The sequence below is a fragment of the Canis lupus genome, chromosome 36, assembly GCF_003254725.2.
Source record: "Canis lupus dingo isolate Sandy chromosome 36, ASM325472v2, whole genome shotgun sequence".
NCBI classification, from domain to species: domain Eukaryota; kingdom Metazoa; phylum Chordata; class Mammalia; order Carnivora; family Canidae; genus Canis; species Canis lupus.
Window position 1 is genome coordinate 21552835 of NC_064278.1, and position 24347 is coordinate 21577181.

Consider the following 24347-nt stretch of genomic DNA (forward strand, 5'->3'; position numbering starts at 1 on the left):
ATGATTGTGAATCAGTACCAAAACAATGAAATTAGCATGGAAAAGCACATGAGAATCCTTTCCAGCATTTACTGTCACTAATCACACAGGAAGGATGTACGGACTTTGGGTCCATTCCAAAGTAGCTTTTTTTTTTTTTTTTAATTTAAATTCAATTTGCCAACATATAGTCTAACACCCAGTGCTCACCCCATCAAGTGCCTGTCACCCAGTTATCCCATCCCCCCATGCACGTCCCCTTCTGCAACCCTTTGTTTGTTTCCCAGAGTTAGGAGTCTCTCATGGATTGTCTTCCTTTTTAATTTTTCTCCACTCAGTTTTCCCCTTGCCCCATGGTCCCTTTCACTGTTTCTTATATTCCACATATGAGTGAGACCATATGATAATTATCTTTCTGTGATAATACCCTCAGTTCCATCCACATCAATGTAAATGGTGGGTATTCATCCTTTCTGATGGCTGAGTAATATCCCATTGTATATAGACCACATCTTCTTTATCCATCATCTGTTGAAGGACATCATGGCTCCTTCCACAGTTTGGGTATTGGGGACATTGCTGCTATGAACACTGGGGGGCAGGTGTCCTGTTGTTTCACTACATCTGTATCTTTGGGGTAAATACCCAGTAGTCAATTGCTGGGTCGTAGGGTAGCTTTATTTTTAACTTCTTGAGGTACCTCCACACTGACTTCCAGAGTGGCTGCACCAGCTTGCATTCCCACCAACAGTGCCAGAGGGTTCCGCTCCAAAATAGCTTTGCAAACTAATAGCAAAAATTTATCAGTCCCACAGTTACAAGTCTTCATCCTCCTAAGCTTTACCCACAGTAAAAGGAATTTATTAATGGCAAGAATTCATCCCATTTAGTGCATAACTGTGCATAGGAAACTGAATAAATTATAAATTATTCAATATGAGTAGTCAGGGTGAATTTAGCAAAGCAAGATACATGTGACCCAACAGCTATGGGCTTTATACTTGGGGGCCCAGCATAAGCCAAGATACCAGAGGAACAAGGGTGGGAGGAGCCAGTGGGAAGAAAAGGGAGTTAAGGATCCTCTTATAATAAAGAATACATCACTCTTGATTTTTTCGCCTAATCTTTCATTATTAAACAAAAGCACATTATGTGCCATTTATAACTAAAATGATCTATTTTAGATTATTTTAAAACTTTGTCTCATTTTTATGCTATCATGTATTTAATGCCTAACATAAAACAAATAAATTTATTTTTGGTGTTTATAGTCACTAAAAAGTTACATTTCCATCTTCAAGACAGTAATCTAGGTTTTTTTTTTTTTAGCATAATGTGACAGGGCTCAGCAGCTCCTAAAAGTGCTGAAAATGAAGTGGTAGATAGATAAGCCTGAAACTTAATGGTTGTGAGGTCCTTAAAAAACAATACTGTGTTTTTAATGGAGTTACACAGAGTGAGAAACTAAAGTGGTTTTGCTTTCTCTGCGTGTGTTTCTCACTTTGAAGTTAGAAAAGCAGCTCAGTCTGATGGAGCGAGGTAGGGGGTAAAGAACTCGCCAGGTTTTACACATGAAAGCAAATGCTTAGTAGTAGAATTAAAAGCCAATGTACACTAAACTGTTAGTGTTAACTGATGCCAACCCTAATCTATACTCAAAAAGTGGAGTGTGAACATTCAAAGCCCGTGACACTTGTCTCCTTGCCAGGAGCAGGGTCCCGAACCCCAGGCGGCAGAGCTGGAAACCATTAGTGCACCCCGCTCAGCAGAATTCAGTGGTCAGCATTTGTCACATGCATCTCAGAGAAAGGCTGGGTTTTAAGATGGAAGGTTCTTTGAAAACCCTGTGGCTCAGAACAGAGAACCATGTCTCCTAGTTTCGTGGAACTCTTCTATCTCACATGATATGAATAGAAGTAAAAGAAACGGTACAAAAAGAAAGAAAGAAAGAAAAGAAAAAGATTTCCACAGCCAAATGTTAGAGAAATTTGGAATTAATCAAGATTAAATATGATTCTTTACCGAAGGACTCTGAGCTCTAGCAGGCTCCCTGGTAGTTGGGGCTGAGAGCTCTCTTTGAGGAACTATTAGGCTACTGCTGGATACTTGTGTTCCATGGGCGCGGCTTGGGAAACACTGAGCTAAAACCTTACTGACCCTGCTGATATAGATGAGGGCATCGAGGCCTGTGGCCATCATGTCCTAGAAGGCAAACTCAGGTCTCTGGCCTCCTAGCACCAACTTTTCCTAAGAGGTGGTCAGAAATCTGAGAAAAGACTTGGCTGCAGCCCGTGGGGCCATGGGCCAGCAATACCCATGCCCGGGAAGGGTATGCTAACTAAACCTTCTGAAAGTACACACGTTCTTCTCTCGTGGCTCAGGACACGCAGACCCTCCCAAATCATGATTACCTGATACAGAGGCATGCAGATGCTATCAATCCACTCCAATTGCAACCGAGGCAGTTCATCTTTCCGGTTCCGGTCAAAAATAGCCTAGAATGGGGGAGGAGAAGCTTGCTTTATTACACTCAAGTATTTTACAGTGCTTTGTCAAACACTTTGCCACAATGATCCAATTTTTACCAACTGAACACTTCACAAATCACAATCAACCTTTACATGTACTTTCTTTTCCTCTATCTATGATGAGAAATAAAGTATTTTCACCTCTTTTTTTTATGAGATTTGTGAGTGAATTTATTTGAACTTTATAGCACGCAACTCCTTGGGGCCAAAATCTGCCTTCAGATATAGGTAATGGCCACTAAATCAAGTCATCAGGTCACTGGGAATTGGGTACAAGTCAAGGGGAAGGGGATATGTTTTATTGCCACAAAAATAATGCAGGCTTTTATTTTTATAGTGACAGAAGGTGGGATAGATTAGAAAAGATTTTTAAAGCAGTTTCATTTTAAATAGAAACTATTTGTATTAATTTTTCCGGGGGAGGGGGGTGTTGGTTTGACAACTCTGTGTGTTTTTCAATAAGATTCTGTTATTAATAAAATCCTAATTTTTTAAAAATCTATCATTGGATGGATGATGTGATAGGTACCCAAGCTCTCCTCATTCCCAGCCTTTAAACTTCATGGTATTATAATGTCCTAAAAAATTTAGGTATATCTTTTCGAGGAAAATTAGTGACCTGTCCGTGGGGCAGACATGAAAAGGGAACCAATCGGTTGGGATTGGGGCCAACACAGATTCTTGAACACCCGCTGCCAGTTCTGGTCCTCTCTCTGCTACCAGGGCGCCAGGCCAGGGTCTGAGGAGCGACCCTTCCCTGCATGCTGTCTTGCAGGCGGCTTGGCCTGCTGTCCCCAGAGATAACGGGCAGCACCCACAGCACTCTGGCATTCGCAGAGGGTGTGAGGGCAGGTCTAAGGTGTCCCCTTGGTCGGGAGGTGCTGGAAAAGCGTAGGGATGCGGGTGGACGGGGGGGCACAGAAATCATGAGCTGCCCAGGCGCAGGAGGAGACAGGAGGGCGCTGCCCAGGGAGGCATCTCGAAATCAGGAGGGAGGTCGCTGACTGCCCCAGACTCTGCTCGTCCTGGTCTTGCAACGTGAAATGCGAAACACCAGGAAAGGGGACTGGGATCTGGAGAAGACGGACACGGGCCGGGCCGGGGAAGGAAGGAGCAAGCCTTGTAACCTGGCAGGAGTCTTTGGCCGACGTGGTCCTTTAACAGTAGTATTCTCTTACCTACTCTCAAGCTCTCGATGTTATCCGACTTTTTTTTTTTTTTTTTTTTTTTTTTTACTTTCTTGCTGTTTCTGGTGCACATAATGGATTTTTTTTTTAATTCAGTGGATTTTAGTATATTCACAATTAGTTGTGTGCGACCGTTACTACAGTCTATTTTAGAACATTTTAATCACCCCAACAAGAAATCTCATACCAATTAGCAGTCACTCCTCGTTCTCCCCAAATCCCCAGGCTTTGGTGGCCGCAAATCTCTTTTCTGTTTGTATAGATTTAGCTTTTCTGCACATTCTTACCAATGGAAGCGTCCGGTACATGGTTTTTTGTGACCAGCTTCTGTCACCGAGCATGATGCTTTCCGGTTTCATTCCTGGAGCATTCATCAGCACTTCATTCCTCTTTGTGACCAAATGCTGCTCCACCATACAGTTATACTACATTTTATTTATCCATTCCCCAGTTGATGGGCAGTTGGGTTGTTTCCACTTTCGGGCTATTATGAGTACTGCTGCCGTGAACATTCACGTTCAGGTTTCCATGTGGCTGTACATTTTCCTTTCTCCTGGGGATATACCTAGAGGCAGAACTGCTGGGCCATGTGCCCGGTCTAACATTTAATGTTATCATGAGTTGCCAAACTGTTTTCCAAAGCAGCTGCACCATTTTATATTCCCACCAGCAGTGTATGAGGTTCCAATTTCTCCACATCCTCCTCAGCACTGGCCATTGACTGTCTTTTTAATCATAGCTAGCCCCTTGAAGTGGTATCTCACTGTGGTTCAGTTTGCATTTCCCTGATGACTAATGATTTTGAGCATCTTTCTCCACTGTGCTTATTGGCCATCTGTACATATTCTTTGAAGAAACATGTATTCAGACCCTTATCCTTTTTAAAAAATTGGGTTGTCTTTCTGGGAGTTGTTAATAGTTCTCTATATATTTCAGATGTCAGGCCCTTATCACATATGATTCACAAATAATTTCTTCCATCCTGTAGGCTGTTTTTTCATTTTCTTGATAGTGTCCTTTAAGATGCAAAGTGTTAAGTTTTAATGAGGTCAAATTTATCTTTTTTTTTTTTTTTTTTTTTTTTTTGCGCTTTTGTATCTCTTGGGCTTTTGGTGTCATAGCTAAGACATCATTGCCAGATCCAATCCAGATTTACACCTTGTTTTCTCCTAAGAGTATTATAGTTTTAGCTCTTACATTTAGGTCTATGATCCACTGTGAGGTTATTTTGAGGTTTGGTGGGAAGCAGGGGTCTAATTTAACTCATTTGCAGTGGATAGCTTACTGTCCCTGCACTGTTTGAAAAGACTAGCACCCCATACACCGCCCTCCCTGCAATTGAAATTGTCTTAGCATCCTGTTGAAAATCACTGCATCACCCTGTTGACCATAACTATAGGAGTTTATTTCCAGACTAGTTACTTCTCAATAAATGTTTTTGAGTAGAAGTGTGAGATAGTACATTGTCCTGTGCTTTCCTGTGACAGCACTGTGCATCTTGTAGTTGATTATGAGTGATTTTTTTTATTTTTGAAGATTTTATTTATTCATTTGAGAAGGAGAGACCGCGTGTGAGAGAGCAAGCATGAGCCAGGGGCAGGGGGAGGGGTGGTGAGAGGGAGCAGAGGAAGAAGCAGGCTCCCCACAGAGCAGTGAGCCCAATGCCGGACTTGAGCCCAGGACCCCGGGATCACAACCTGAGCCAAAGGCAGACGTTTAACTGGCTGAGCCACCCAGGTGCCCCAGGTGACTGTTTATTTAATGTCTATATTTCCCATCAGTTGACAAGCTTTGGGGAAGGGCAGGGAAGATGGTGCTTTGCTCATGGCTGGATGCACGGTGCCCAGCTTCATGCTAGATACCTGGAGGTGCTCAAGCATGTTTTATTAACCGACTCACTGCTTCCACTATTAACTCTTTGGTTACTCTAATGACCTTTAGGATCATCACACCTGGTGGGGGCTCCCAGACAATTTTCTTCCTAAATATCAAGGAATCACAGACACAGCTGGTGTCACCTCTGGGTGGATGCATTTCCAGACATTTCTGGAAAAGGACTAATGAGAAATAGCCCTGCCACAGCAGCCAGGAGACTGTCATCAGCAATGTTAAGTAGCCTTTTGTGAGGGGAGACTAGCATTTAGTGCTATGCTTCCACTGCAAAATTAATTTCATTTCCGTCTTCAGAGAAAGCCTTACCTGAGCCTCCAGACAAAGGCTCCTTAGTGCTGCGTCACTGCACCTGCCAGCTCGCCAGTGCTGGCAACTGACTCATATTTTTTTTTTCATTTAATTAAATGACCTGTGGTATTGCTGCTTTATCAACCCTTCAGAGGACGCCTCTGAAACAGTTTTTTTTTTTTTAAGTGGAGGAAAGCTTTAATTTGAAAATAGGTATGTAGCTGAGAGAAATGTGGGTTATATGAGGTTTTACAAATTAATTATGTTTCCCAATCTAGTATCTTTATTTTTATAGCCAAATCTGGTGATACCACCAAAAAAGAATAAAAGGAGGTTCTGGAAACAATATAAATAGATGTTGCTTAGGAAACTGAAACACTGGGTGAGTGTTCTAACCTATGCAGTCATCTCACCTTTTATAGGTAAACAACAAATTAGGAATAGTCAAAATTAGCAAGGCTGTGAGGTGTGACTTGAAGTAGGTGAAGCTGTTTATCCAGGAGCTAGTTCTGCTGCATTTCCTTGCTTTTAAATGTCAGCGAAGAAAGGCGTCCTAAAGCTTGAAGATCATATAAATACCTCTAAATGTTCAATACTCGGTTGACTTAAATCCTCATAAACAGACATTCTTGACAATTGACAACTGAGCTGCACTGAATCTACTGCGCTGGGCCAGCTTTACAATACTTTGCACCACTCTTTGAGTTGTTGGATGGTGTGTGTTTTTTTTTTTTAATTTTTATTTATTTATGATAGTCTCACAGAGAGAGAGAGAGAGGCAGAGACACAGGCAGAGGGAGAAGCAGGCTCCATGCACCGGGAGCCCGATGTGGGATTCGATCCCGGGTCTCCAGGATCGTGCCCTGGGCCAAAAGCAGGGCCAAACCGCTGCGCCACCCAGGGATCCCATGGATGGTGTGTTTTTAACTAACCATACCTTACAAATATAAAGAAGTCACTCCCTCCTTGTGGGTGGTGATGGAAGCATTTATGTCTTTGGTCTTGTTTGAGCAAAAACAACATTATCCTGAGCCTACAGTAAGCATTCTCAACTAATAATTGAATGGATGAGTCCAATAAAAATAGCATTTCAGTCAACAGAACCTAGTTCCCCAAGTGAAACCTTTCATTCTCAAACAAAGAAATGAAACAGAGATTTGTAATGATTTGGATTTGAGGTTTTGGAAAGTTTGAAATCGGAAAATAAAATCCAGGACATCCATTGTTTACTGCAGCTGTTCATTCTCGCTGCTCAAGGCTGGACAGCTGGCCTTCAACTTTTGTCTGTATTTCTATTCCATAGTAGCTACTGATCACATAAGAAGCACCAGCACTGGGCTTTGAGCTACTCAAATGCCACTCTGCACATCCTCCCTTGTGCCTACCTGTCCCACTGTGAGAGCTCAGGAAAACCTGGGAATAAGAGTATTGAATGTTGAAGTTTATTAAAGTTTTTTTTTTTTTAATCCTGCAATTAGCCAGAACCTTACTCTTTGGCAGGCAGTTAGCTTTTTTTTTTTTTTCTTTTTAAAGATTTATTTATTTATTTATTTATTTATTTATTTATTTATTTATTTATGAGAGAGAGAGAGAGGGAGGCAGAGACCCAGGCAGAGGGAGAAGCAGGCTCCATGCAGGGAGCCCAATGTGGGACTCAATCCTGGGACTCCAGGATCCTGCCCTGGGCCAAAGGCAGGCACCAAACCGCTGAGCCACCCAGGGATCTCGAAGTTTATTAAAGTTTTAAACTTTCAGGAATGCTTCCTTAACTCCACTTTCAGTCTTTCCCACTTTCAAGTTGTGATTTGGAGTTACTTTTGAAAATGTCATTCCAAAGGGTAAATATGTCATAATAAAAAGATGGACTTACTGAAGGAGTGAGTTTGAGTTCTGCTCTCTCCCGATCTCCTTGCTCAAAGAACTCACTGGTTACAAGTTCGGCCACCTAAAACATACAGATACTTAATTTATGGTTATGTATAATTTATCATAAGATTATTTTCAACACAGATAATCATTTAAACAGCGTTTGAAGAAGTATGTTAACCTTTTCTGTTTCAAGTTATTACAGACTTTAATCAATGAAACTGATTTCCTTTTAATTAGAAGAACTTGTGCAAGGTATTTTCAGATGCATGCTAGGAGATCATCTCTGACAGTACAGATTCCATATTCAGGGTGATGTACTGGGTTGGCACCTTCAAAGTAGGAAATGTTCTTATTGCAGAAAAATAAAGCAAATAGTACCTAAGAGTAATTTTTGTTTTATAATATACTTGTAATATATTTTATAATATACTTGTAATAATAATTGATCATTGTTAGGCTAAAGAGACGCTTCTCCAAGCCCTGTGCTTATGATAGCTTATGTGAAGCATAATGATATAACAGAGAAGTGTTAAACAGGTATTTTCAACAACCCTCTAGTGTGCATATAGGAAATCTCTGAGATGAACTTGCTAGATTTACAAAATTTGGAAGAGCAGGGGGAAAAAATCCCAGAAAATTTGATGGCAAGAAGATCTAGATTCCCAGACTCGTTTTTCCTCTATTCCAGGCTCTTATAAGATGAAGTTCTAAGGTGTGGAAAAGGCTAGAATGGTTTAATTTTGGTCAAGTGGATAGAATCAAGATAATTTACCTAAGCATTCTCTCTCAAGAAATTCTGTCAACTATTAATCATAACCATTGATAAAACATAAAAACATCTCTCTGTCTCTCTGTCTCTTACACACACTCCCCCACCCCCGAGAATAGCAGGTATATAGCTCATTTATTTAAAAAATAGAATATATAGTCAGTTCAGATTTTCAACATTTCTAATAAGGAATATGAGTACCTTTTAGACATTCAATAGCATAAAACTAGTTGGAACTGGCTCAATTTTTCTAGGGTCTGATTCACTTCTCTCTCTCTAGTCTCAGCTACTACCTTTCACATTAGCACTCCAGACCTCTCTCTCTGTCTCTGGCCTTCCTTTAAAAAAGAAATGGTCCCCTAAGGGCCTGCCCTCATTTATTCAGCTCCCAGAACACTCTCTCAGATTGCTCTGAGGTGGGTCTTATGCACTAAAGAATACAAATGTGCACACCAGGCCACCCCAAGGTAGGAGTCCTGTGTAGGTCTATAGCCCCTGGAAAGCAAAGAAATTAAAACAAAATCCTGTCCTTGATCTTTCTAAAGTGGTCCTGGGTATCTCCCCTGTGCTTCTTTCACGGCTCAACTTGTACCACTGTTTCATTTGTACTTAAAAACCCAATCAGGAACATTAAGTGGCTCCTGATTGAATTTTTTATTAAAGAAGGAAATTGAGATGCTAATCAGGCCTTGGGGGATCACTGGGGAAACCCACATGCTTAGAGTCATGTTTGTGAAGAAGGAAAAATGGAATAGGCACCAAAATCTGCAAGGAAATGTTAAAAAAATCAACATCTAGGAAATTAGAAATATTTTTATATTTTTGAAAGAAGGTTCCATTGTTTTTGTCCAAATATTTCCTAAAACCATAGAAGTGAGTATGTTTTTGAAAACATTTTAACCTATTCAATTTAGAGACAAACACAAATGAGATCTCCAGTTTAGAGGCGTGACAAGATTTTTGATGGAAATGTTTGAAAATCATGGTTTTGTGTTTTATTTCCCTGAACTCCTGGGTTTCTGCATATCCTAAAAATAAAGTATTACTTACATCAAAGCCTAAGAAGCCTAAGAAGCCACCTTCAAGTGGCCAGTGGGCCTCCCAAATTGGTCTAAAATATCAATGCAGAAACTCTTTATCCTGTCCTTTTCTTGCTTCTAAGTGGGCTACTGCTCCATTAGTTGTTGACACGCATCTCACTGGGGTTTCTGAAAGTCCTGACACATCAGACCTCATCCCATTCTCTTTCCAATCTTCTCTATTTTTTCCCTGGTCCCCTGAACTTTCTGCCACTCTCCACTCTTCCGCTTCTTTCCATCCCAATCAGACTGGCCACCCCCACTACCTATACCTTTCCCCCAGACTTGGAAGATACCTACCTCTTCTCTGTTTCCAAACTTTACTATAGGGGAGCCTTCGCACATGGGGGAAGTGAAGAGTGGGCAGAGATGTACAAATAAGCTACTCAACCATGCAAGTTCTCCCCACTTACCCTGCTGTCTATAATTTCAAATGTGTTGCACTAAAACGAAAACTGAGGATCACTTGGAGGAGAGCTATTTATTAGAAGAGAACTTTGTAGGAAAACTGCCCAATCTGTACTGGAATGTGATAGGAGCAAAGAAATAGGCTTTTCTTTGACTTAAGCAACTGAAATTTGAGAATGTATTTGTTACTGCGACAAAGCCTACTGAAGTTTGGCCTAACACAAAAACTAGTATGGAAATGAGGTGTTGATGTTAAAAGAAAAAGAAATTTTAAAAAAGGAAGAAAAATATAAGAAGATCCTGAAATATGTGGTGCCAACAGTGTGGGGACCAGGTATAAGACAGTGAGGAAATGTTGTGGGAGGCTGTGAGGATGATGGCCCATGTTACACAGTGGCAAAATATTTTGTACAATTCTCACTGAAATAAAGCAAATAATGTATCTAATGAATTTACAGCCTTAGGGGAAGAGATTGGAAAACAAATGTTAGAAGCATGTGATGATTGCTGTTGACAGTTTTGCTAAGTATTATAAGAAGTGAGCTCAGAAAAGAATTGATGGCAGGTTTATATAATCAGGAATGAAAAGGAATAGAGAGAGTCACAAATTCAGTCTTCATTTTCAGGGATGGAAGATGAAGCTGCTTTTGACTCCAAACTGTAAAAATAAAAATTGAGATACATTTTGAATGACTAAGGCTGATCAAGACTCAGCCTTGCAGGGTGCCTGGCTGGTCAGTCAGTGGAGCGTGTGACTCTTGATCTCAGGGTTGTGAGTTCAACCCCATCCTGGGTGTAAAGAGTACTTAAAAATAAAATCTAAAAAAAACCCCACAAAAAACAACTCAGCTTTGCAACAAGAATCAAAGGTGTGGCCAGTGCCCTCACAGTTAAGACCTCTGAACGAATTGGGCGGTACACAGGATATCCCTTCAATTGTACAGAACGGCCCAGAGAAATGATTTTGCTACATGGTTCTTTCACTGGCATCTGTTAGGTCCCAAATGCTAGCAATTGGGTCATGAAAGAGGAAGAAAGAAGTACACATGTTACTTTTCTTTGTTCTTGAAAACAAGGAAGCAAAGAGATAGAGCAGAATTAAGAAATCTATCTGGGCAGCCCGGGTGGCTCAGCGGTTTAGCGCCACCTTCGGCCCAGGGCATGATCCTGGAGACCTGGAATTGAGTCCCACATCGGGCTCCCTGCATGGAGCCTGCTTTTCCCTGGGCCTGTGTCTCTACCTCTCTCTCTGTGTGTCTCTCATGAATAAGTTAAAAAATCTTTTTTTTTTTTTAAAGAAATCTATCTAGAATACAACTATGGATGTAGTTATTGGCAAATGGAAATGACTAGAATCAAAGACATAAGAAGCTGACTAATATCCTAATATCTAAGAGACCTATGGTGCCAAAAATCCCATAGGACTGGGACTACTGGGATCCCTGGGTGGCACAGCGGTTTGGAGCCTGCCTTTGGCCCAGGGCACGATCCTGGAGACCCGGGATCGAATCCCACGTCGGGCTCCCGGTGCATGGAGCTTGCTTCTCTCTCTGCCTGTATCTCTGCCTCTCTCTCTCTCTCACTGTGTGCCTATCATAAATAAAAAATAAATTAAAAAAAAAAAAAGGACTGGGACTACTTAAAACCTAAAATAAGTCTTGAGTCTTCAATCTTCTTTGAGTGGGAAACAGGTTAGAAAAACTGCCTGGCCTTTGGATATAGCCAAGGACAATGGAAAAGGGATGATTTCCCAGGATAGATCGATAGGCCATGGATAAGGATGACAGGGGAGCATCTCCCAGGGAATCAGAGCCTGCTACAGAGTGGATGGCTTCACAGTGAATGCCCAGTGGGATTTTGGAATTACTGTGGCTCTCTAACTGCCAAATGTTGGCCATCTCTTCCCCTTCCTGAATGGGAGTCTTATGAGGAGTATTTCGTGGTTTGGGTGTATGTCAGATGTTGTGTTTGGGGTGTGTGTGTAGGTCTTTAATTTGCATCTGGACCAGAGATCCTGGACTTTGAGCTTGATACCATGATGAATGGGACATTTGGGTCATTTCCCTTGAGGAAAAGATGAGTATATTTTGCCTGCAGGAAGGAGAGTGAATCACACTTTTGGTGATTAGAAGGGCAAATGGTGGTAGTCACGTTTTCACTAACTTTCTGGCTTTCTACGTTCTGGGCACACTAAAGGATAATACTTCCTGGTTGAGTAGACTCTTGTGACAAGTTCTAGGCCAATGAATTTCTGGGAAAGGGCATTTACTTGCCAGTGCAAGACACGGTAGGGCCCCTGTCAGAATGATCCAGATGGTAATGCTTCTTCAGCCCCAGTCCAAAATCAGGAGCAGTACCAGCTGACCCTGGATGCACATGTTCATGAACAATATGTTGGTTTTAGCAACTGAGGCTGAGGGATAATAGCTCATTCTGCTGATACATGGGCATCATTTAAAAATACTGATTGATGTATCTGGTGTAAGGTAGTGTAAAGCACTGTAAAGAATGGAGGCTTTGGAGTTTAATCTGCTAGGATTTGAATACCTAGCCGCACCACTTACAAGCTACTTATTCTTTCTAGGCTTCACTTCCCCCATTTGTGAGATAGGGGTAACAACTGTATTGGTTTCCCAGGGTTGCCAGACATGACCACAAATGTGGTGTCTTAAAACAATAGGAATCTAGGGGATCCCTGGGTGGCGCAGCGGTTTAGCGCCTGCCTTTGGCCCAGGGTGCAATCCTGGAGACCCGGGATTGAGCCCCACATCGGGCTCCCAATACATGGAGCCTGCTTCTCCCTCTGCCTGTGTCTCTGCCTCTCTCTCTCTCTCTCTCTCTCTCTCTCTCTCTCTGTGACTATCGTAAATAAATTTAAAAAAAATTTTTAAAATTAAAAAAAAAACAATAGGAATCTATTCTCTCATGGTTCTGGAGGTCAGCTGCTCAACATCAGTTCACTGAACAGAAATCACGGTGTTGCCAAGGCCAAGCTCACTCTGAAGCCTCTAGGGGAGAATGTGTCCTCTGCCCCTTTCCAGTTTCTGGTGGCTGCCACCTTCCCTTTGCTTGTGGCTGCATCGCTCTACTCTCTGCCTTGTCTTTACATCCCCTTCTCTTCTTCTGAATGTGTCATCTCCCTGTGTCTCTTCTAAGGATGCCTGTCATTGAATTTAGGGCTCACCCTAATCCAGGATAATGATGGTGATAATGATAATGATGGTCCTTAACTTAATGACATCTGCAAAGACCCTTTTTCCAACATTTAGAAGTTCCAGAATTTAGGGGCTGATATCTTTGGGTTGCTATTATTCAGCCTACTTAGAGTAACTATACCTAAGTCAAAGTGGGGGGGAGGGGGCTTTGAAATTAGATATTTGGATATTAGATACTTAGTCATAACAATAAATAGTAATAATAATACTTAATAAGTATTATTAATAATACTTAATAGTAAGTATTATTATTATTATTTACTGCTATATGAAATCTATTTTATTTTCCCTAAAATATTGAGACTTAAGATACCAAGTTACTATTTCATACCCTATACAGTAGGTGTCTCATAAAAATTAAAAAGATATTAATCTCCAAATACTATCAGTAATCAAGAATCTTTTTTTTTAGATTTATTTATTTATTCATTCAGAGAGAGTAAGAGAGAGGGGCAGAGACCCAGGCAGAGGGAGAAGCAGGCTCCATGCAGGAAGCCCGATGTGGGACTCCATCCTGGGTCTCCAGGATCACTCTCCAGGCTGCAGGCGGCGCTAAACCGCTGCACCACCAGGGCTGCCCAGTAATCAAGAATCTTAAACTGTGTGATTACTGGCTTGAAAACTATTCTTGTTCTAAACTAACACTTTGGGTAGTGAAACCAGACAGGTGGTAAAGGCATGATTTTTCGTGCAAATTAAGTTGAGTTATTGCACACTTTGGCTAAAGTGATCTGCTTGCCTTTAAAAAGAAAAATAAGGGTGGCCCGGGTGGCTCAGTGGGTTAGCGCCACTTTCAGCCCAGGGTCTGATCCTGGAGACTCAGGATCGAATCCTGCATCGGGCTCTCTGCATGGAGCCTGTTTCTCCCTCTGCCTGTGTCTCTGCCTCTCTCTCTCTCTCTCTCTGTGTCTCTCATGAATAAATAAAATATTAAAAAAAAAAGAAAAATAAAATTTCCTTTGACTTCCTTTGTTTCTTTTTCCCTTTTTTTTTTTTTTAAGGTGAGAAAAAAGAGGACCTTGTGCTAAAACTTGATTACCTATTTAAAAACACTGTTTTTGGAACTCTCGCCTTAGGAAGCGGTCAACTTGTTATTTGGATTGAGAGTATTAAGAAAACCTTACAGAATCAGGAATATTATGACTCCGTGGAAGCCCGTTAAAGCATGGCTGTGCGATAAACTATGTCTCTCTCAAGCCTCCTGCTATTTTTTACACCAGGTTAATACTGATGCAAATTGCCTAGGGCTTCAGGGCCTGGGAGTTGGGGTTCTGGGAATATTGCCCCCCCCTGCCCCCCAGTCCCTCCTCTGCAGAGCCCTGCCATTAATCACCACTTGCCTGTCTGGAGATCTCCCACGGTTTGGTCACGGCTCCAAGGTCACAGGCTGTCATTAACATTGATCTGAAAAACAGAACCAAACAAAACAGCCTGAATAATCTTTTGTCGCATTCCTAAACAAACCCATCCTAGATACATAAATAAATAAAATGGGACTCAGGCCAACTCTCACATGTCTTTTGCTCAACAAGGGAAGCAGTGTTCACAGTCCCATGTCCAGCCTGTCCCTCCTGTGGCCACACCGCTCAGGAAGACAAAGCTCCACGCACACCCTGGGTGCCCTTTTGTTGAGTCTGTAGCCGATCGAGGAAGGCAGAGCACGACTCTCTCTACCTGAGCTAAGCAAGCCCTGCTTAAAATAATCTCTAATGGACGATGCTCTCTATTCCTGGAGAATCAGCACCGAATAGCTGCCAAACCTCTGCACCGACTTTGCGCTGATGGAGGGGCACGGAGGGCACCCGCAGCAGAGGGGCGAGCCCCCCGCCGGAGCGCCTTCATGCTCGCCGGCTCCCCGGAGCTAGGATTTACTGCGAGAGCCACCCTGTTGGCTCCAGTGTATTCCCTGGCTGCAACCATGTTTCACAAGCATAATGAAGAAGAAACACATTCAGCTACAGCTTTCATTAATTTGAGTACATAAGAAAGCATAGCAGGAGGGGAAGCAGGCTTTGGGGGGCAGGTTTCTCTGGGGTTTGATTAGAATTCACCCTGAACCATGGATATAAAAACGTGGGGAACAATTTAAATTGTCGATAGCTCTGGTGCTCATAATCTGATGTGATGGGAGGTGGGAAAAGCAAGGCACGCCCTTTGTCCAAAATGTGCTTTCTTTGTACTAACGCCAGTGATGACAGGCGAAGAAGGATTGGAGCTGAGAGGCCACATCTTGGCTGGCTCCTTTTGGAAGAAAGGGGGGTGTTGCTGGAGGTCACAGGGCTGTCCTGGTGTCGGGTGTTAACATTTCATACCCTGCCGGACTCCAGTGCCTTGGAAACGTGTCTGCTTCCCAGATGGCAGAGTGTGCCTAGATGGTAGTGGGGTTTGCACAACTTCCCCAGGAAACCCCCCCAGAGCACAGGGCAGAGCGGCAGGTAACAATAGGTCATTCAAGCACCACCAGGCCCACCGCATCAGCAGCCCCCTCCAGGAGTGAGGCAGCATCTAACCCGAAGCACATCTATGCGGAGCAATGCCCTGGTGCATTCTTCGGAGTTGATCTTCTGTGACAAGCACTCTGCTGTGTGCCTGCCTCTGTACGAAGTGCTTGACCCACTAACTACTAACCAAATGAATCTTCTAAACCCTCTGAGGGAGGGGCCCTTATTCCCATTTTATGGGGAGGTAAATGGAGAGGTTAAGTAACTTTCCCAAAGCCAGTAAGGATTCAGGATTGTGTGTTTATCACAAAGCTTCCAGACCCCCTCTTGCTACACTCTGAGGCTTCTCATTTTAGGTTCTGCTGGTACCAGAGGGAGACAAGACTGTAGGTAATGCATCGGACTTTGCAATCTCTCTCCTAGATGGGAAATAATCTCTGTGAGGTTGCCTACTTATACCCTAACTTGGACAACTGCTTAGATTCCATCTGCTTGATAATTCGAGGCTTGCTTCTCAAATTCTTATCACCGTCAATCAGTCAGTTAACAAGTGTGTTGAGTATCTGACTAGGTGCTCAGATAGTGGTCATTCTAGTAGGTACCATTAGCTGACCAAGCGCTACAGAGTGACCCAGTCTGCATACGAGGTAGGGATACTATTATTACTCCCATTTTATAAAGCACATAGTGTTTTGCATTCCTTGATCAGACAGGTTAGAAAGTTTACACAGTGAGGAAGTATCAGAGCTGGAGCTGGAATCCATAAAGTCTGAGGGAAGTAGTCTCTGTTTTCAGTGAAGACCCTACAGTGGAGCAGAGCGTTCATACTGCTAAGGGGACTGAAAACAGCCTGAGGGAGGATGGGGCGGGGGTGGAGTCTGAAACTTTCATCCAACTGGCCCTGGAGAGCCTCTTAGGGTTGGGGCTCAGGGGCCACCTGGCTGAAAATTCCAGGCAGAACGTTAGCTGGTGGGTATGAAGAGTCTGGAGAAGGAGAGAAGGGAAGTGGGAGACCAGTCGGAATGAGTGGCTCAGGGCCTGACACGCGGAAGGGCAGGAAGGGCAAGGGGAAGGCTGCGAGATTCCCAAGGAAGAACCAAAGGAGGCGAAGGAGTAGTTCACACCTGACTGCTTCGATCAGGCCCCTAGAAGTGAAAGGTCCTTTTCTAGAGTGAGAGAGGAGGGAGGAAGTTACTCCGCAGGTCCGCCTAATGCTAGTGCGTTTGCAGTGGGGTGTGCAGCACTGGGCGCTGGGTGAGCGGCTGGAGCACCGAGGGCCCGGCCGGCTCTGTCCCGGGGGGCTGCGTCCAGAGTCTCCGATGCTCACGGCAGATCATTTTTATCACCCCCTCTTGTATGTGCCAAATCATTTCAACAATAACCTTGTATTCATTGGTATTTTCTTGATTTGTCCTCCGGTTTTAAAACAATTAGCAATGAAAATGAATCAAGATTAATTAAAAAGATATGTATTTGTAGCTCATAAAATAGTTCGTGCAAGAACTGAATTTTGCACTTAACCAGACAAGAAGCACACTTCACACTTTGCCCTCTGTTTCACTGTTTTAAATCTCAACCACTCACAGGAAGCCCAGATGGTCAACACAAAATGACGGAGATGAAGCAAGTCAAGTTCTGGTTCTTTCCTCCTGCCGTCACTGTGCTATCATTGTTTCTTCTGGATATACTGCTTGAAGGCAGGAAGGTGAAGCTCCGTGGGCTCGAAGACATGAACTGCACCCGGAGCAAGCACTAAAGGCTCTGCAGCGTTAGGGGCTCACACCTGCAGTGTGCCCCGCGTGCACCTGCGTCAGGGGCTCACGGGTGACCGCGCACTCCGCAGTTAGCGTTCGGGTACGATATGTATGCAACTAAAGGAGCGGTAATAGCGTGGTGCTTTGAAGCTTTCCTATCAATTATTTTGATACTCAGCAGTAATCTCAGCCACTGTTTAGAACTTACACCAACAAAAGATTTTTCTCAGGGAGAAGTATCTTATCACTGACACTGTTTAGACTGCAGGCATGTGGCACGTGGTGATGATGAAAAGCAGACCGACTTGTAGTTGGTATTGTTTTTATTTTTTAAAGACTTTATGTATTTATTCATGAAAAACAGAGAGAGAGGCGGGCAGAGACTTAGGCAGAGGGAGAAGCAGGCTCCCCACAGGGAGCCCAATGGGGGACTCAATCCCAGGACCCTGGGATCACACCCTGAGCCAAAGGCAGACGCTCAACCACTGAGCCACCCATGTACCCCTAGTTGGTTTTTTATTGCTGTTTTTAAGTTCTCTAAGACAGTGGTCCCCTGGAACATCCCCTGCCCCTCAGTGTACAGGTCAGAGTCTAACCATGAAATGGGGGAGGGAAGGCAAAGCTGGGGGGCCGTGGAGAGCTCCCAGAGCACCTCTGTTTAACACTCTGGGCTTCCAGATAAGATTTTTCTTACATCTGGGGTATCCTGCCGAAACAAGTTTGAAAACCCCTGTAGTAAAACACCCAGGTGGAGACATGGAATGTGCACTGGCACGTTAGGAGTCGTGCTCAGAAGAGAGGCCAGGCTGGAGACACGGGGCAGGAGTCCATGGAGAGGAGGTGGTAGTGAAAGCCACCGGGAACAAGAGAGGAAAACCCAAAACAGGTCCTTGGAGGTCCTTACATTTCAGGAGTAAGGTGGGGAGGGGAAGGGCTGAAGAAAGACGGAGAGGAGAAGCAAGGGTCGGAGGAAAGTAGAAAGTCTTGAGGAGCAGGGCTTTGCAGAACCCAAGGCAGGGGAGAGCTTCCAGACCAGAAAGTCCAGTGCAATTAGGGGCTGTGGTGAGATCCAGAAGGAGAGCGAAGGCCCTAGAATTTGATCCTTGGGAGGTGCCTGGTGACTCTCCAGAGGAGCAGAAATCACGCTTGATAGACTGAATTCTTCAGCGGAGGAACAGCTAACTACTCTGTGGTAAATCCACACTTGGGAATACTATGCAACAGTAAAAGCTGATGATGTACGGACGTGGAAAAAGCTTCAAGGCCTGGAGCTGAGTGAACAGCTTCAGATCGATGTATAAATACATAGCGGATGTTAAAACCAACAAATCCACACTCAACAGTATTTTCTCCTTAGGCTATGCGTGTATATAAATGCTTCGGAGGTGGTTGCAGAGGATGCAACAGATTGATAACAGGGTGTATAGTTGTGCGTCATCGGGGAATTGGGAGTGCAGCCCGGGGGAGGGGGGGTCTGGGGGCTTATCTGTCATGTTTCATTTGTTACAGAAAAATACATTCCTATGATTACTCGTGGAATGAAAAAGAAATACATTGCGAGCACCTGGGTGGCTCCGTGATTGGGTGTCTGTGTGCCTTGGGCTCAGGGCGAGATCTGGAGTCCTGGGAGCCTGTGTCTCCCTCTGCCCGTGTCTCTGTCTCTCTGTGTGTCTCTCCCGACGAGAAAGGGAGCAGAGCGGTCAGGGGCAGCAGGACAGGGGGGCAGCCCTGCCTACCAAAGCCTAAGGCGGGAGCTTGCACCGCAGCTCTGGGGCTGTCGGGACAGGGGTCCTGCTCTGGGTGATTCTAGTCGTCACCTGGCTGTGGGACGCACACAGCGAGCCTCAGTCCAGGCCTCACAAGCTTTCCCAGGAATGCTCAGCAGCTTTGGAACAGGAATAAGGCAGCAGAAGGTCTGGGGGTGGGTGAGGTAGGGACAGGATAGGAGAGAAAGAGGAGTCGTGCCCAGTCAGGGGGCTCAGATGGTGCCACAGGAGGGCGGTGGTTTGCTGCTGTCTTTTGTTAACGGCTGGGAAGAAATCCAGTGGAAATGTCTAGAACACACTCCTTATTTCTGCCACCAAAATTGTTCCAATTGGTTTTCTATCTACAATGCCTGCTGTCTCTAAGAATACCCCAAAGGTTAACTGTCTACTTTGTTTTGGGTAACACTGTTTTCTAAGGTTCCAAAATCCCCCCTCCCCTCAACCTCTACCCTCCCACCCCGCTGCCCCACAGCTTGCTGAAACTTGAAACCAATTTGAACACCATTTTCTAATTCTGAAGGCAAATTTATGGAGAGGAGGCAAAAAAGATAATGAATCAGAAGATGAAAAGACATGCCGTCTATCTTTTCTCTGATCATTGGACCACTCTCCAAATGTTTTGAATGGAAGCTAAGATCCGTTACTTTAGAAATCACGTGCGTGCCCTTAGCGCTGTCAGCAAAGCATGGCTAAATCTTCAAATAATGAAGAAACACATAAACAAGAGCTTCTTCTTACCGAAATATATCACGATGGCTTTTGATGTTCCAATCATATTCTCCTTTGCTGACAAGTTCAAAGAACTCAGTCCTCCTCCTGCACAAAATCAAATGAAGGAAGAGAGAGGAAAATCTGGAATGAAATTTCTCAGTCTGCGGGGCGACATAAACACATTTGTGGGAAAATATAAGATCACCTGAACCAAGTAACTTAATATTTGAAATCATGAGGCTAAAGCATATCAAAATAAATCACTTTTTAAAAAATGTTGAGGCTTCAAGAAAAAGCCACAATCAGTTCTGAGTGTATTTACACCAGAGGAGATTATTGAGCCATAAAGCAGAAGACAATGTGGCCTCGCATGTAGGATTGCCTGCCGTGAAGCCCTTGTGACACTCACTGCAAGTCAGAGGAGGGAAGCAAGGACAAATAAAAAGCGGGAACAATTCTGGAATGTTCTTTTATCATTCAACATAGAACTGAGCTGTATGAGGATCTGAGATAAGATAAACTCCCTGGTAGTAAATTCAAGGCAAAGACTTTTTTCTAGGTTAGAAAATAACATTTTCAGCATTTCAGGGCTTAAACACATAGTCTGTGGAGTCAGAAACAACTGTGTTTAAGTCACCCATCTGCTGTGCAACCCTGGGAAGGGACTCAACCCCTCTGAGCCTCCATTTCCAAATCTCTAACACAGGGATCATATTTGCTGCCTCTCACGGTTATTGTGAGGATTAAATGCAAAGCAGTTAGCATAGGCTCTGCACATTTTCAGTGCTGGCTACACACACACACATACGGATGCACATTCGGAGATGTACAGATACGGAAAAGACAAGCAAGGCATATTCTAAAGTTAGGAAAATAAGGGGGATTTATTTTTATTTTCAAAACTTTCATCTAGTTATAGGACTTTTCACTTTTATAATGCAAAAGGAAAATAAGACATTACCAGTTTGATTCCTTAAGAATCCCTTCCCAAGGTTTCACTTTCTCAACGCTTCCTCAGGAGATAACTATTTAAAAGATCCTGACACACAGTTTCTCAAAGTGCATCCCACACAGAGGTACTCCACGTACAAGGATTCCCCGGCCAAGCGGGTTGGAGAAATGCTGCCTCTGGTATACCTCTCTTGGAGATTCACCACCCATATCAGCTTTCTGAAGGCTCCGAGAAATCCCGAGATAGAAAAGCCTGTCTCACCTTCCTTAACCGCAGAATTCCATAGTACTGCTATTTTAAGAAATGCACTTTGGAAAATACAACCATGTCATTCACGGCGGAGATCAGAGCAGGACCTCAGACACTTAGTGCTGAGTCACTGTGGTTTGGGGACAAATGCTGGGCGCACAGTTCCTTGTGTCTGATCTGGGGTGCCATCACCAACTGCCCAACCGCATAGACTTCTTGTCATCTGATTGGACTAATTATTTTCATATGATTTGAAAGGAGGCAGGCCAGGAAGGCAAGTCTGTGGCTCACTTATTTGAGACACACAGACAGGTCTTGGATCCATCCCTTCAAGTGGATATAGGTCAAGGCCACACCACTGTACGGGAAAACCTCCCCAACAATCTCTGAGCAATGGGCAGGGATGGCATTGCACAGTGACACTGAAGGGCCCGCCAACTCCCCTCCCCTTTGTGTGCTCAGGCATGTGCCTTTTCTTTGTATAACTTCACCATCGCCTTCACGTGCCTGCTCCCTTCTCTATGGCCATGGTCATGCCATAGCCTGTTCAGTGACGGACTGTGAACTGAAAGAGAAAGGGAGGTGGTAAAATGGAAAGAACCAAGTCTGGACTCACACTGACCTGGGCCAAATGCTGACTGTCGCTTACTAGCTTACCAGCCGTGTGGCCCCAGGCAAGCGATTCCATGGCCTGAGCCTCAGTTTCCAGCTTTGTGGTGAGAATTTGAGATGAGGTGTGCGAAGTGTTTGGCCCTAATAGATACTCAATACCTGACAGCTGTGGTTAATGATATTGATAGGATCACTGCCAACAAGGACACACATAATCGTCCTACATGAGATCGAAGAGGTCAGCTAGTTCTGTTCTCACGGAAGGGAGGCTAGCCTTCCTTTGAATTATTGTGGAGCAGGAAGTTTGGTTCCACAACTACTCCTTGAACACCTACCCTATGCCAACTCTTAATAAGACTTTATGGACCCAAGACATGGGTGCAATCTCTAAACATCTCTGAATTTAGCAGGGTCAATCAACAAATAAATAGGTAACTCCCCTTCCAACCTGATACCGATGATAATACTAATGATACTGGGACTAGAGTGAGGTGAGAGAGGCAGTTGCTTTGGGCACAAAATTTAAGTGGGTGCCCAAAAGCTCAATTGTCAAGATAAACAATATTTTAATACAGTCTTTTTAAAAAACAACATAAATGCAAGAAAAATCCATGATGAACAAAGTATCAAGGTTTTAAGCAGGATCTGACACTGCATGTGCATCACTTGTCTCACTTGCTGTCCCCCGGGCCCACCCCCCCACCCCCCACTATGAGGTGAACATTTATTGGGCCCTTATTATGGGTTCTGTCACTTAGTGCCCACATGATTGACCTCAAGTAGGTTCCTTAACCTTCTTATTCAGCTTCGGTGATCTAATCAGTAGTAGTAGTCATAATGGGATCTACCTTGTAGGGTGGGGAGAAGGATTAGATAAAATGATTTATGTAAAACACTTAGAGAGCCTGGCACGTAGTAGGTACTCAGTAAGGCTTAGCTAGTTATTAAGCTCAAAGGGCTGGGTTAACTGGCCCAAGGTTGCAGAGCTGGTGAGGGGCACTGCTGGAACCCAAAAGTAACCTGCTGAGATATCAGTTGCCCCAAGTGGCTAAGACATGCCCTGGGTGTCCAGGGGGGCACAGAGGAAGGCACCAAGCTTAGCTTGGCGGGTCATGGAAGATCATGAAAGGCTTTCTGAAAGAGCTTGCCCATCATCATCATGTCTGTCATCATATGCACCTGATGTGATTTCCATCCTCTGAGTTATTCTAAGAAATCACTAGAAGGCCAACTCCATGAGGATAAGGGCCTGGCCCCTTTCTCTTCACTCTTGAATCCCCAGTGTGTACAACAGTGCCTGATGTGTAGTAGTAGCTTGATAAATATTTGAAGTGATGAATGAATGAAAATGATGACCTCAGAAACTTCTTCATTTTTAAAAATAACTCTCCAGCCACTGGTTTTCCCTCGATTCTAGTTGCACTGGAGTATTCATGGTTGCCGTTTGGAGAGGTTGAGATAAGAAAACAACATAAAATCTATCCAAGAAAAGCTCCGTTAGATTCTTGAAGACTAGATTCCTACTAGACCAAGAGGACAACAAACAAGCTGTGGAAAGCTTAAGAACATCATTCCCATCTGATGTTCTGACCCTCCTTCCATTAATATTATTTTATCGCTGAGAGTATTTTCAAAGTATAAGGCATAATATCTCTGATGCAAAATGGAAACATCACCTACGTGGCTAACTCAATGCAGAAAAGAATTGTAAAAAAAAATGCAAATCTGTGATAGGGCAACTGAACAGAAAACCATAAGGATAAATTTCCCAGCTCTGGACACTTTAATAGCTAGAGTTGCTGGTGTGAAAGTCTTAAATCAACTAGACCCAAAATCGGTTATAGGCTTCACATCACATTTTAACAAAACTAGATTCCATTGTATCGGGACAAAAGGGATTATCCACTGTCCCTAGGGGATGTGGATAGAAAAGGGGTGGGAAGACTCCGTAGGGCACAGAGAAATGTGACATACTAATTTTATTTTTCCTCCACTGACAAAAGTGTGGCTATTTCTTGATATTTATTCTGACCTCCCATGGTTTGACTCTGACTTCAGAAAGCAGTAGGACTTTCTGCACACTATAGTTTTGTCAAGTTAGTCACTGGTGAAACTGTGTATATCATACACCTGGTAATATATTTGGTCACACAAATAGTCAAATAGATATTTTAAGGTTTTTAAAAAAAGTGTATTTACAATTTAAGTTCCTGAAAATTAACCATCTTGAAAGATCAAGAGATGGGGTTAATCATTTCCATAAGGCTGCAAAAAGTTTTTGAAGTAATGGCATGCAAAAGTCACATAACTAATTTACTATGCATGCTTCCTATGTCTTAAAAGGTATATAAATTACATATCAGCCGTAGAGAATGTATCTACCTCTTCACTATCCCAGCCTAGAAATAACACTTTACCCATCTGGGGACGCCTGGGGGGCTCAGGGGTTGAGCATCTGCTTTTGGCTCAGGGTGTGATCCTGGGTCCTGCAATCGAGTCCCACATCGGGCTCCCTGTGAGGAACCTGCTTCTCTCTCTGCTTCTCTCTCTCATGAATAAATAAATAAATCTTAAAAAAAAATAATAAAGCTTTACCCATCCTGTCGAGGCCCCTGAGCGACTCTGCACTCTTGTTCCTCCCTCCCTC

At 43.6% G+C, this 24347-nt stretch overlaps 1 protein-coding gene across 1 annotated transcript in view; it reads right to left on the reverse strand.

Annotated features, from left to right (window-relative positions):
- Positions 1–24347, reverse strand: part of PDE11A (phosphodiesterase 11A) — a 363233-nt gene that overhangs the window by 28576 nt on the left and 310310 nt on the right. The window contains 4 exon segments of the mRNA XM_025460463.3: positions 2391–2474; positions 7746–7820; positions 14556–14619; positions 19915–19992. Of these exon segments, the coding sequence (XP_025316248.2) occupies positions 2391–2474; positions 7746–7820; positions 14556–14619; positions 19915–19992 (301 nt within the window).